This window comes from Acomys minous (genome assembly GCF_964271855.1).
Source record: "Acomys minous genome assembly, chromosome: 3".
NCBI lineage: Eukaryota > Metazoa > Chordata > Mammalia > Rodentia > Muridae > Acomys > Acomys minous.
The window spans coordinates 22,178,719-22,193,640 of NC_140485.1; the positions used below are offsets into that span (position 1 = coordinate 22,178,719).

Sequence of the window (14,922 nt, forward strand, 5' to 3'; positions counted from 1 at the left end):
ATGCACAGGAGACCATGTCTCAAGAATCCTTGGAAAAAAAGACAGAACACTTAAAGATTGCAAATGATTTTTTTTCTCATTAAGATTTTAATGTAGATGTAAATGAATTCTTTTTAAAAAAATTAAAGTTTCCATTTTTTTAGAATAAAGATTTAGTGCACAAATACAGCCTGAAGCCAACAGAAAAATAGTTTGCCCTGTCGTTTCCCTAAGAAAGCACTGCAGCTACCTTAGAAGAGGCCAAAAGAAAAAGAAAAAATCCTTCTAGGCTTCCACAGAAGGACATGTTAACTATGTACCGCGGTCTGATGTGCAAGAGTGCAATAAATATGTACAGATACATTCCTGTCTGCATTAGGGCATTCTACAGTATTCATAGTAGATCGAGCTGGGACTGGAAATGAGAAAAGGCTACAGCAGTGAATAGGAAAATGAGGGTTACAATGGTCTGACACCAACAGAATAATAAATGTCTGGCTAATGAGTTATTTTAACTTTGGGGCAGACTAAAAAAAGGTGTTTTGAAATAAATGATACCTGCTAAATGTCAGCTTTTGATAAACAGCACTGACCTGAATTATACGGTGCTAGTACCAGCCCCAGTGCTCTGGAGTTCCTCTACATAGCCAGATGCAGCGGCCCATGATCTTCGTGTAAGCATTAGGAGATGTGCTGCTGCAATTTGAGAACATCAACACGCCCACAGCTTCCACCTCTTTAAGTGGCTACGTCAGTTATGCGTGGTCCCAGTGAAGTATAAAAGAGGATATAGGCTGCTGACGACCGCACAGAAGACACAGAGATGTCCGAGACTTCATGATCATCAAACTTAAACCAGCGCTGCCTCGCTGCGTTTTTGCAGTAGGCAGTGTAGTGGCCTCCATCCAGCCCGCCATAGTGGTTCTGTAACAAGCAAAACAAAACAAACGGAATCATTACTTAGCACGTGCTAGTTACTTCCAAGTTTTGATGGTCTCATTTACTATGAGGGAAGAAGTGCCCAGAGCCTCCCTGTTTTACTAATTTCCTTTAAAAATATCTTCAGTTCAATAAGATACTTACTGAAACGGAAAACAAGTTATATTTCTTCAAATTGTTCTTTGGACCAATAACATACTGTGACAGGTCGAGGTTTTCCAACGGGAAATCCACGGATGTTTGCAGCTTCTGTTTCCATCTGCCATCATAGGAAAATCTGCACAACAGACATCACAGGACTTAGGCTGACGGAGAAAGACAATGGGTTTTTGTTATCTAGCATGGATTTTAGGAAGCTCTTCAAATCTTAGGGCCAGGAAGATGCTCAGTGGGCGAAGTCCTTGCTGTGCAAACCTGATGCCCAGAACCCACGTAAGGGCAGGAGAAGAAAAGCGATTCTATAAAGTTGCCCTTCACATGTGCGGCATGGCAAGTGTCTGGGAAGACACGTTTCATTTCTTTTTTACAAAGACGAGGATGTGGGTTGCAGATAGTAAACAACGTGTTCCACAGGGAAAGTGAACGTGCAGAGGCAGTTCCACACTCAGGGCTCCTGTGCCCGGGCCAGCTACAGTACCAACCATAAAGGTACACAAGGAGCTGAAGGAAAGCAGCTCTGCAGTTAGCCTGTACTTGGGGAAACCAGAGCTACAACCAACCACAGGCGACCTATGCTTGCCTCCTTTCAACACCAAAATCTAACGCTCTGAGTAACTGCGTCACAGTTGTTTTTTAGTGCCAAGGGCCAAGCCCACGGCATCAGACACACAGAAAGCACTCCAACAATGAACTGCTTCTCAACAGGTCAGTTCTCCACATAGCTGCATTAGGGCCTCCAGAAATAATGCGTAATACTAACTAGAACTTTCTCCCCTGGAGACAGGGTTTCTCTATGTAGCCCTGGCTGTCCTGGACTCACTTTGTAGACCAGGCTAGCCTTGAACTCACAGAGGTCTGCTGGGCTCTGCCTCCCCAAGTGCAGGGATTACAGGAGTGTACCACCATGCCCAGCTTTAACTAGAACTTTTTTTTTGGGGGGGGGGTTCCTAGATATGGCTTCCCTGCGTAGCCCTGGCTGTCCTGGACTCACTCTGTAGACCAGGCTGGCCTCAAACTCACAGTGATCTGCCTGCCTCTGCCTCCCAAGTGCTGGGATTAAAGGGTGCATCACCACCGCCTGGCTTAACTAGAACTTTTAACAACAAATCTATGCTTACATAAAAACTTCTAAGCAGAGGCAGGTGGATCGCTGTGAGTTCAAGGCCTGGCTGGTCTACAAAGTGAGTCCAGGACAGCCAAGGGTACACAGAGAAACCCTCTAGAAAACAAACAACTTCTATACTGTCAGTTATTCTGCCACAATGCTCAAAGTGGAGCTAACAAACTTGTCAATAAACTAACAGAAAACTAAACATTCAATATTAAAACTGACAGAAGCAATTGGCTATGAATCTCCAATAATCCAAAATAAATGCTTGCTTCAAAACAAAAATAAATAAATAAACTTTCAACAAGATGAAACATTAAGTTTTTTTTTTTCCTATAAAGCCAATCCAGGCTGGGTGTGGTGGTGTGCACCTGTGATGTCAGCATTGAAGTGTCCGAGGAAGATGAGTCATGGCTGGCCTGAGGTATATGGGCAAAACCCTATCTCTAAGTGGAAACCCATAACTTCCCAATGGAGTACAGAAGTGAGAAGAAGAAACACGCTGCAGCTCTCACTGCTCTGCTCTGTTCTGTGGGACCCCATCTTCCACTTGCTGTTTTTCACCATGACGATAATGGACTAAACCTCTGAAACTGTAAGCCAGCCTCAATTAAATGTTTTCCTTTATAAAAGTTGCTGTGGTCATGGCGTCTCTCCACAGCAGTGGAAATCCTGAGACAGAAGCTGGAGACAAGAATACTTGCACTTAGCACAGGCAATATTCTAATATTTTATCTTAAAGTTAGACTTTAAGATCATGGCTTCTCCCACTTAAAAACTTACTTTGGGCTGGTGAGATGGCTCAGCAGGCTCCAACAGCTGTGTGCAGCCCTGATGCTAAATCCCAGAAAGTGGCAGGAGGAAGCTGACTTCCAAAAGTTATCCTTTGACCTCACACATGAGCTAAGGCTCACATGCTCTTAACTCACACTTTTTTTAAAAAAAGGTCTAATTTAGCCAGGTGGGGTGGCACACGCCTGCAATCCAGACAGAGGGAGGCTGATTGCTGTGAGTTCAAGGCCAGCCTGGTCTACAAAGTGAGTCCAGGGCAGCCAAGGATACACAGAGAAACACTGTCATGAGAAACAAAAAAGCCTAATTTTACATTTTAAATTTTTTGACACAGGGCTCATGAAGTTCAGGCCAGCCTTGAACTCTTGATCGTCCTGTTTACATTTCGCAAATGCTGAAATTACAGGTACATGCCACCATGTTACACATGATTAAATTTTGTTATAGTTTATAACTTGAATGGAAGCTGAAGCACATTTTTTGTCACTTTATGTGTATGGATGCTTTGCCTGGATGTCTCTCTGCGTACCACATGTGTGCCTGGTACTTAAGGATGCCAGGGAGGGCACCAGATGCCCTGGACCTGGAATTACAGGCAGTTGTGAGCTGCTATTAGGTCTGGGAATGGAAGCCAGGTCCTCTGCAAAAGCAGCCAGTGCTCTTCACCACTGAACCCCTGAATGTTAATTAATTTTCATCTGCTCATCTGTGTTGGAATTAACACTGTGTAACATTTTTCACTTGATATGATTTAAACTTTGTTATCTGAAATGCAATTATTTAGTTCCATTAATTTATTTTTTGTTTTTTTTGAGACAGGGTTTCTCTGTATAGTCCTGGGTGTCCTGGACTCATGTTATAGACCAGACTGGCCTCTGGGATTAAAGGCGTGCACCACCACACCCAACAGTTCCATTAACTTTTAAAAGAAATACAATCACATGGAATGACATGGAATAATGGTACTGCTATTCTATTGTCATGTCTGCCTTATAGTCATTAGGTTTCCTTCAAGACAGTGTGAGCCAGGCACAGTGGCACACGCCTGTAATCCCAGCACTAGTGAGACAGGCACAGGCGGAACTCTGTGAGTGAGTTTGAGGCCAGCCTGGTCTACAGAGCGAGTCCCAGTCAGCCAAGGCTACAAAGAGGAACCCTGTCTCAAAAGAGAGAGGAGAAAGAGAGACAGGAGAGAGAGAGAATATGTGCACATTACATGGACATTATAGTTCCTCCATCAAATGCTATGAACAAGCAGAGAGACGTACCGTTTCAAGTGGACTAACAGCACAGGCGGCAACTTCCAGATTTCTATCTTCTTCAGAGAATCCCGCCGAGCTCGGCAATGGCTGCAGTAAAACCTGTTGTTATCTGTAAGCTTTTCTTCTTTGGAAAATAATCTAAGGCAGTCCTGGTGGGAGAAAAAAAGACCACAAGTACTCAGTGACTCACCCTCTACTGGAGTGCCAGGAGGCCCTCTGCAGTCAGAATGCTGAGACCTGAGGGTGCCTCAGTAAGGTGGAGTATATGTCTGATATAAGGAGGGCTGCACCCAGTGTGCCGAAGAAGGGGGAAGATGTGCAGAGGGTCAGCACAGCACGCACAAGGATCTCTGTCCTGGGTCTGGTGGATCATGGTGGACTTAAGGAAGTGAGGACTGAAGGTATCAATACAAGCTACTCTGTTATATGATCCCCAAGTAAGAAAAGGTAGATCCAAGTTGACATCACATACAACTTCCTAAGTTAGCTTTAAAAACTTCTTAAAAATACAAGCTTTTAGGGATGGGGTCTGACTGAATGGTGATGCACCTGTCCAGCATGCACAAAGCTCTGTGTTCTAGCTGCGCCTGGTGACACATGCCTGCATTCCCAGCACCATAGAGTCAGGGACAAGAGATTTTGACCAAGGCTCATTTCAAAAGCTCACGAGCTGTTGGCCGAAGAGATGACTCAGCAGTTACGAGCACGTACTCTGGTTGAGGACCTTGGTTCAATGCCCAGCACCTTCACGGCTACCAACTCTAGTTCTAGGGTAACAGATGCCGTTTCAGCCTCTGTGGACATGGCATGCAGTTTGCTGCACAGACACATGCTGGCAAAACACGTCTACACATAAAACAGTAATAAAACCCACAAGAGCTGAACTGTAGCTCAGCTATTTTCTTGTCAGGATAGGGCACACCTCTATGCACACACAAATAACATTTTCCTTCATTTTAACTTACCTGTAAAGTGCATTTACTTGTGGATGCTAGTGGCAAAGACAAATACATGAAAGCCTCGAATGTCCGAGACTTTTTGTGACAGGTGAGGCACTGCACTGTGGATTTGAACTGACCCTGAAAAAGTGCAACAATAATGGACTCGTTGAGCTGCTTGTGTTTGTGCCAGGCATGCTCTGCTGCCTTAAAGTCATCGAGGAGATCGTTGTTCTCTTCCTTATGTCTCTTCCGATTGTCAGCCTAGGGGCGAGGACAATTATGTTCTGTTAGTATCTTAAGAGTGTGCTGCTGCTGACCGTTAAATATGAAATCCAAGAAATAGCTGTGACAAAGCTTAATCTTTCCCACCATGAATAGCACTTTACACGTTTAGCTCCACTGAGGAGTTCTGATCTCAGGAAGCACTACAAAAAAATTAATTCTACCCAAACCCAACTTTACTGAAAGGATGTGACTCAAACTTCTATTCTTTCCCCCACTCCCGATTTTGTTTTGAGACATGGCTTCACTATGTAGCTCTGGCTGTCCTAGAACTCATTATGCAGACCAAACTGGCTTTAAACTCACAGAGATCCCCTGCCTCTGCCTCCTAAGTGCTGAGATTAAAGGCGTGCGCCACCACATAGGGCCTTTACAGCACCTTCTGGACTATTTTTATTTAAAGTATGTACGAGGCCTGAATTGTTTTGTTTTTTTCAAGACAGGGTTTTTCTGTGTGGCTCTGGATGTTCTGAACTCACTTTGTAGACCAGGCTGGCTTCACTTGTCTCTGCCTCCCTGAGTGCTGGGATTACAGGCGGGCACTACCCACACCTGGCTGAGGCTTGAACTTTTATCTGTCAGTGCTGTAGACTGACCCACTGAGTCAAAGCGGCTCAATTCTGCTTCAAGAGTAGAAACTGTTCTTGCATTGTCAGTACTGAGTGTAGAGGCTCAGAACTGGCTAATATTCTGAAAATAGACAACTGTTGAATGTCCAGCCATAACATGAGGCTCTAGGGCTCACAGAGGAAGAGTGGAGGAAGGGGAAGGGCGAGAGGTGTGCATGACACAACTGTTTAGACTCTTTTTTTTTTTTTTTTTTTTTTGGTTTTTTTGAGACAGGGTTTCTCTGTGTAGCCTTGGCCATCCTGGACTCACTTTGTAGACCAGGCTGGCCTCGAACTCACAGCGATCTGCCTGCCTCTGCCTCCCGAGTGCTGGGATTAAAGGCGCGCGCCACCAGTGCCTGGCCTGTTTAGACTCTTAACCTCACAGCAGCTGTGGTTAGTTACCAAGTCTGGCAAGACTGGGCCAGTACTATGGAAGAGCAAGGTGCTCATGGGCCCCCACACCTCCCCTGAGGAATTACACAGTTGACTAATGGAGGAAGGAGAGATAGCTGCTCACTGACATACCACTGATAAAGTGCACATGTTCCAGTAAACCTTGATCATGCATATGTGAGTATCATTAATGAAACTCATTGAATTACAAGAAAAAAAAATATGAAGGAGGAGGGGAATTACCCAGAGTGAGAGAAGGCAAGAGAGAGTAAGGTGGGGTAGACAAGCTTGTAATGTATTAGTACATGTGTGAACATGTTACAGTGAAGCCCATTATTATACATAATATATACTGATAATGTTAAGTTGGTGCCATTTTTAAAAAGGTGACAACTTTGGTTTAAAGATTTTACTTTTATTACTGTGTATGAGATGTGTAAGGGTGTATGTGTCAAAGTACAACAGCTGTGTGATGCTTCCTTTACTTTTGAGGATCAGACTCAGGCCACTAGGCTTGGTTTGGCTAGTGCTTTTCCACCAGCTGAGCCATCTTGCTAACTCTAAAAACACGGCATGGAAGGGAAAACATGTCATGTAAGCAGGAATTATGGTTAAAATTCAATAGAAGCTATTTCATTGTTGTAGGCTCGTACAGATATTACGCACGCACGCATGCATGCACGCACGCCGGTGAGCAGGGATTTAGCCTGCTAGAAAGATGAAGCTGGCGAAGCTTGGGCAGCCTCCTCTTACCTTATTTAGATCCTCATGGAGGCCGTCCATGAGGAACAGAAGCAGCTCTTGTGAATCTTGCTGGCTGGATCCTGCAAACTGGTCGTTAATCTTCCCAATGGTGACCTTAAAGTCTTTTGGACTGATGTATCTATACTGTCCTGTCCACAGTGCTTTCATGATAATACCAAATTCTTCTGCCACTTCACCTTTATGCCCCAATAAATTTGACCTGTGCAAGTTATGTTACCAAAAACAAAGGAAAAAGATTTCAGCACAGAACTACACACAAAGGAATCACTTACCTTCAGGCTTGGACCACATCTGAACCTGACTTTGCTTTTCCTGATTCTGGCTGCAAGCCCTGCTCCTCACACTCATCAACAGGCTGCAGTCAAAGATGGAAGTTGTAACCCTGACAGTGTGTCTGCCATCTGGTTCGTCCTTTATGAACAGAGCTGAGATAACTATCCCATACTCTTACAAATAAAGATACTCTCTGTCTTTTACTAACTCCCGAGCTCTGAAGTTGAGTGGCAAGTGCTACAGTCTCAATAAATCCCTCCAAAATTTAGTATTGCACCCAGAATAGGAAGAGGCTCTTAAGTGGCTGGAGAGATGGCTCTGTGTTAATTAAAAACAATTGTTTCTCTTGAAGAAGAACCAGGTTTGATTCTTGGCACCCAGCTAGTGGCTCACAACTGTCCGTAACTCCAGTTCCTAGGGGCTCTGATGCTCTCCTCTGGACTCCTCAGGTACCTACTCTCACACATGCACATACTATACCCCTAAAGACACATGCATATACACACAATAAAAAAATAAAAACGAGGGCTTGAGAGATAGCTCAGAGGTTAAGAGCACTGACTGTTCTTCTAGAGGGCCTGAGTTCAATTCCCAGCAACCACATCGTAGTTTACAACCATCTATATGCCCTCTTCTGGCCTGGGTGTACATGCAAGCAGAGCACTGTATACATTAATACTAAATAAATAAATCTTAAAACAAAAAACAAAAAGAGCCTTAGGAGGTGACAGACAAGGCCATGACCTAGTGCCTGGAATTGGGTTTGCTGGAAAAAGGCACAATGAAGGGGCTCACCCCACACCCTTCTACCTGCCGTGACGTTGTGACAGCACAAGTCCCTGATGAGATATTGGCATGCTCATTGTGGACTCTCAATCTCTACAATTATGGGACAATAAGCTCAGCAGGCAAAGGTGCTCACAGTGCAGCTGATAACCTGACTTAATTCTGGAGAGGGTCAATTTCTGGAAGTTTTCCTTTGACCCCATATGTGTGCTCTAGTTTGTAGACATGCACACTCAGACACACAAAAATTTTTAAATTCTTTTATGTAAACAAAAAAAGATTATCTAGTTTTGGGTTCTTTGTTGTAGCAGTATAAAACAGTGTAAGACACAGAAAACTTATGGTTAAATGACCTTTTCACTAATGTACTGCAAAAGTGGAATGCTCCTTTACCTGTTAATATCATCCTGGTAGCAGTTCCGGTTGAAGTAATCAGCCAAATGTGGAGCATTACACAGGCACTGCAATATTGAGTTCATGTAACAAGTATTTCCCAAATTACGAAGTCCAGTAAGAGCTGGTCCAGATCCTCCAAAAACAGGATTAAGGTTCCGAATCTGAGAAGCAGAAAGTCTCGAAATCTCAGCTTTAGGGTAGCATGGTGGCCTAAGGAAGAAAGAACATGTCTTATGGAGAGCATCTCAAGTTGAGTCTGCACTGAAGGTGGCAGACAGGTGGACCAGCTGTACCATGATAATCCTGCCCACAATCCACAGGCTAAACTGCTGTGTTCTGGGATCCTCCCTTGAAATGCTTCTCCTGTGAGTTCTTGGCTCTAGAGGTGGCCCCTCTAGCTTCCACACTCAGCTACTGCCCAACGGGAGAAAGCTCTTTTACCAGAACATTAGAGAATTAAATAAGATAAAATCATATGTAATTATGAATTATACATTAATTCTAGAAGGACAAGTATGTAGTGTTCTCTCTCATATGTAGATCCCAGCTGCTAAGTGTTAAACAGTGTAAGTGGCAGTTGAATGAGTAGAAAGAAACTTACTAGACAGGAAAAAAGAAACTTTAAGGAAACGAGGTGGGGGGCAACAGAACACAGGAGCTATGAAAGGGTTATGGAGGCGGAAGGAAGCAGCCAGACTGCTGGGAGTTTGGGTAGGGTGGAGGAGGCTGAACTGAATGTGGGCAGACATTTTTCTTGTAACTATTTTCCTCAATACTATATTCCCACAGCATTTACACTGTAGTAGATATTGTATATTTAAAAAATAAAGAGTCAGGCTGGGCCATGGGGGCACACACCTATAATAGCAGAGGCAGAGGCAGGTGGATCTCTGTGAGTTTGAGGCCAGCCTGGTCTACAAAGCGAGTTCTAGGACAGCCAGAGCGGTTACACAGAGAAACCCTGTCTTGAAAAAACAAACAAAACAACAAAAAGTCAGATATTTATGCTCTTGTAAATAAAATAAATTATACATAAATAAGATAAAATTATATATTAACCATAGAATAGGTTTCAAATGAGGCAAAGGTTATCTGGGTACTATTACCTAACTATGCCTAAGTCACACACTGGGCTGGAGAGAGAGAGAGAGAGAGAGAGAGAGAGAGAGAGAGAGAGAGAGAGAGAGAGAGTGTGTGTGTGTGTGTGTGTGTGTGTGTGTGTGTGTGTGTGTGTCTCCAGAGTGCTGCAATAAAGGGCCTGACTAGTGGACAGCTCCTTGTCCTGCTGATCCCCTCTTAGTGTCCCTGCCCATAAAGGGAATATGGGGAACATAACAAGCTATCCCAATTTCCTCTACATGTTCTTTCTCTGTTCAAATTAATAAACTGTAATAACATCATGATATAAGGATTTCTTTTTTTGGTTTTTCAAGACAGGATTTCTCTGTGTAGCCTTGGGTGTCCTGGACTCACTTTGTAGACCAGGCTGGCCTTGAACTCACAGAGATCCGCCTGCCTCTGCCTCCCAAGTGCTGGGATTAAAGGTGTGCGCCGCCGCCGCCACCACCACCTGGCTTAAGGATTTCTAACATCTGAATTGTACTAATTCTAAAAGATCTTTCAAATAGGTCTATCCCTGGCAAGGTGAATTGCTCAGGAAGGTGACCAGTTACTTCCTTGGGATGTGTCAATAAATAAATAAATAAATGAATGAATAAATAAATAAATAAATTGCAGCTCTTTAGTAATTAACAAGCCGTATATAATACATGAGAAAACCTGTCACTTATTTATATATAGACCCCTGCAGTAACAAGGATATTCCATGCCTGAGATAAGATGCTATGCTATCTGCAGTAACTTGTGCATCCCTTCATGTTTCCTTTAAGCCACTTCTGATTATTTAAATACAATGAAAATAACTGTTATGCTGTGTTAAAAAATGAATGTGCCTGGGGCTGGAGAGATGGATGAGAGGTTAAGGGCACTGTCTGCTCCTCCAAAGGTCTTGAGTTCAATTCCCAGCAACCACACGGTGGCCCACAACCATCTATGACAGAGATTTGGTGCCCTCTGCTATCATGCAGATACACATGCAGGCAAAACACTGTGTCCTTAATAAATAAATCTTTTTAAAAAATGCATGCACACACACACACATACTTTTTTTGCTTAATGAAAATAAAAACAAATTATGAAAGATATGTGGTGGCTTGAGGCATGATGCTGTGAAAGTGCTGTAACAATGTATGTAACACTTTCATGTTTATATCAATAATAAGTTAATCTTCTCATGTATTAAGTTAGCATTTGGGAGGAAAGGCAGGACATCTGTTTGTTTCTTATTTTCCTTCCATCCAAGGCAATAACCTTTATGTGGTGACATTGAGAAGGTTTAAGGCCATGACACCTGCTTTAGTTCTAGAATTGGGAGCACTTACTTGTTGTCCCGGTTGACTGTCGGGGTCACTGCTGGCCTCCTTTTTTCCTCCTCCTGTAGCGCCTGGGTGATGTCTGGGGAAGAGTAGGAGCGCTTCAGTTTGGATGGCTCCCTGTCCCGCTCGGCAGGGACCTGCGGCTTCACTTTGTGAGTAGGAGGGGTGGAAGGAGGCGCAGACGAAGGAGCCATTTCGGGTGGATACATATGAACTGTGTTTGTGGGTGAATGATAGTAACGAAAGGTCCCGGTGATTGGATCAAGAAACTTGGAAAAGAAAAACAAACAAAAAGGTTAAAAAAAAAAATCATAGAAGAACAAGTCATTAAAAAGTGTCATCCTCACCACAACACTTACTTCTGGGTTAAAAGGTGTGTGCTAAGGATGAGAGCTGGGGCTCTGAATTTGTTAAGGACAAACGTTGTATTACTGTAGTCCCTAAAATGATTTGAATAAAAGTGATAATCACTTTGCAAACTTTCAAAGAAATTTAGGCTTGCTTTAATGGATGTGCAATTTCAAAATTATATTACCATGGTGCTCATAAGTTACAGTCAGCATCTGAGGTTGGGTACTAGCAGATATCACCCTGTAGTACTTAGGGGAAGAGTTTATGCTCTCCATAACGAAGTGGAATTGACAACTAGAGAACTACTTTTTAAAACAAAGTCAAGTGTATTTAAAGGCAGAATTCTGATTTTTACCTTGGCCCAGCCTGAAGGCAGTCCTGGCACAATTCTCCCCATTTCTTCACTTCGTGCTCTTGTCAGAGGTTCTCGCTGAGCCTAGTTCAAAAAACAATAATCTGATTTTCCAGTTAAAGTTTTCCATTCATGAATTTTAAGTACGTAAAGCCAAAGAATCAAAAAGCCTTGTCTTAACCACCCTTCCTATTTTTAAAGGCAGCATCAAAGGTGGGGGCAGTTTTTTGTTTCTCAAAGTCTATGTCAAGGGTTAGAGGAATGTTAAAAAAACAAGGGGGGGGGGCAGAATGTAGTAACATTTCTAGAGCTTTCCAAAGGAAGCTGAGATCCCTTTAGTCCCAGCACTCAGGGAGAGAGAGGCAGGCGGAGCTCTGTGAGTTTGAGGCCAGCCTGGTCTACAAAGTGAGTCCAGGACAGCCAGGGAACAAAAGAAACTTAAAAACCAAACAACAACAAAACTTGCCAAAATCTTTTCCAATGCAACTGCTCGTTTTTTACCTGTCAACATATATCTGCATACCAGCTAAAATATTACAATGGTTTTAATTGTAGTTTTACTGTGCATTCTCTAATGGCACGGGTGTCTCTTACAGCTTTCCTCCTTATCCAGAGAGTAGTCCTTTATGTTAAACTCTTTTTAGTTTTCTTTGGTCTCATAGAGCCCAGCCTGACCTTGAACTCATGACCCTTTTGCATCTACATTCAAGAGCTGAGGTTTCAGGGACTCACTATCACACCTAGCCTATCTGTCTGTCTTCAGTGAAACCCTAGTCTTTCGATGGTCACATACCAAACACAGAAATGAATAACTAAATTCAGTAGCTAAAGATGTATGGTGTTTGCAGAAAAAAAAAATCTGTTGCCAACCAATCATTTTAATGTACATCATCAGAGCCTCAGAGGAGAGCAGGGAAGCCAATACCTATGCGTCAGGACAGTGTCTCATTGCAGAATGCCTGCCCTGTTTGTGGAAGGCCACTGTTCATCATCTGAAACACATTTAGTTTCTTTTACCTACCTTGCCTGCACTCAGCTCTCCCGACACGGATGCAGGGGCCACATCTCCTGGCCTCTTCTGTACTTCTGATGTGGGACACCTTTTGCCTTCCACAGACAGCTTGGCATCGGAAGCCTCATGCTCACTCTTACTTTGTCTTTTTGTCCCTATGGCTTCCTGGCCCCTGTCTGCTGAGGGCTCCTTGTCTTCTGTCTTGGTCTGTTTGCTGACTCTCTTCTCCAGTCCGTCCTTTGCTTTATGCTGATTCTCAGTGATGTCATCTTCTTCCGCATCCTGTGTCTTCCCAGCTTTGTGCTCTTGTTCCTCCTGCCTCAACTTCTCTTTCTGTTCCTTCTGCTGCCTTTCCCAAAGTTCCTTCTCCTGCTTGTTTTTCTCCATGAGAAGGGCAGTTTCTTCATGAATACGAGCCTTTTCTTCATCTGTTAACATGGTGGTCGGAGGGAGAAACACTGGCTTGGTAGACCGATCAGGAAGAACTCTTCCACTCTGATCTGTATTTTCTGGCTTTATTCTATGATCTTCAGGTAACTTAACTGCTGGTTTTTTCGTACGATCAACCTAGGGACACACAAACAGAACAAAATGAACTTTTTGTGTCTTGTTTTTGAGGCAAGGTCTTACAAATAGGCCAAGTTGGCCTCAAACCCACAATCCTCCTGCCTCAGCAAGATTTAGGTGTATTACTTCATTTTGCAATGAGGTGTTCTGTGCCCAGAAGTTACTATGTCTTTATGCTCAACCACAGAACTGAGACCTGACGGCGAAGTCTGAAGTTCTTTTCCTACACTCCCAACCACCCGTCCCCACCTCCACGTAAGTGCCCCATACACTTACACCCACACGGTACGACGCCATACACACGGAGCGTCCCTTGGCTTTCCATCCAGCGGTATAAGCCAGTCACCTTAACAGTTCTAGGCCATGTTCTTGTCACAGCTTTCTCCTGCCTGGTGAAGTTCTGTCCAGCTTCACCTCCACCTCTGAGACTACCAGGACGCCTGTGCCTAACATGCGTCTCTCTTGCAGAACTCCAGCAGAGCCTCCCACTGCCTGCTCACCTGTTTTGTCCTGTTATACTTCACCTGTGCACAGCGTATGTGTGAAGGCTAAAGGACAATTCTATAGAGCTGGTTCTCTACTTCACCTTTATGGAGCCTCTTCTAGGAATCAAATCCAGGTCTCCAAATTTATTTGGCAAGAGTTTTTACCTGCCCAGCCATTCACCCACCCAAGTAATCATTTTAAAACAAATCTGACCATATTTCTCTTTTGTTTAATAAAATCCTATTTTACAGTGCTACTCGTTATACTTAAGTTGTAATGTACAAACATATACTTGAGTACATACTTACACACAAAATGAATAAATGAATTAAAAAACTTTACCATAGCCTGACTACTTTTCATTCTTTAATACTTAAAACATTTTTATTATTTTGTGTATGCATGCTGCACATAAGTGTGAATACATCAAGTGTGGCAGTCAAAAGACAACCCTTGGAATTTCGGTCTCTTGCAGGATCTAGGGATTGAATTCAGGTCATCAGGCCTCTGCATAAGTGCCTGTACCCACTAAACCAACTCACCAGGCCTACTTTTGATTCTTATACCTTGCTCTTCTATTTTTAAAAGATATTTATTTGGTGGTAGGGAGGCCAGAAGACAACTTTGAGGAGTTGGTTCTCTCCTTCTACCACATGAGTCTTAAGGTTCCAATTCAAGTCATCTTTAGTTACTGAGCCAGCTTGCCTTTCCCCCACCCCCACCCCCGAGACAGGGTTTCTCTGTGTAGCCTTGGCTGTCTGTCCTGGACTTGCTTTGTAGACCAGGCTGGCCTCGATCGAATTCAAGAGATCAGCCTGCCTCTGCCTCCCGAGTGCTGGGTCTCATCTTACTTTTTGAGACCAGGCCTTTCACTGAATCTAGAGCCCACTGATCGGGGCAGACTGGCTGGCCAGCAAGATGGGATCACAGGTGTTCGATGATGATGTACGTGGCCTTCATGCGGGTGTTGAGGCTCTGAACTCAGATCCTCATACTTACACCACAGGCTTGTTACCAGCTGAGCCAGTTCCCC

General features: G+C 43.6%; 1 protein-coding gene across 4 annotated transcripts in view; it reads right to left on the reverse strand.

Annotated features, from left to right (window-relative positions):
* Window positions 1–57: 57 nt before the first annotated feature.
* The window catches only part of USP8 (ubiquitin specific peptidase 8), a 56,110-nt gene continuing 41,245 nt past the window's right edge, over window positions 58–14,922 (reverse strand). For all 4 annotated transcript variants that reach the window (XM_084777879.1, XM_084777878.1, XM_084777876.1 and 1 more), the window contains 9 exons: window positions 12,846–13,403; window positions 11,828–11,908; window positions 11,128–11,390; window positions 8,684–8,896; window positions 7,220–7,430; window positions 5,205–5,441; window positions 4,246–4,388; window positions 1,063–1,195; window positions 58–903 (listed from right to left, as the gene is read on the reverse strand). In XM_084777879.1, coding sequence (XP_084634005.1) covers window positions 718–903; window positions 1,063–1,195; window positions 4,246–4,388; window positions 5,205–5,441; window positions 7,220–7,430; window positions 8,684–8,896; window positions 11,128–11,390; window positions 11,828–11,908; window positions 12,846–13,403 — 2,025 coding nt within the window. In that variant the 3' untranslated portion in view covers window positions 58–717. The remainder of the gene's footprint in view (window positions 904–1,062; window positions 1,196–4,245; window positions 4,389–5,204; window positions 5,442–7,219; window positions 7,431–8,683; window positions 8,897–11,127; window positions 11,391–11,827; window positions 11,909–12,845; window positions 13,404–14,922) is intronic.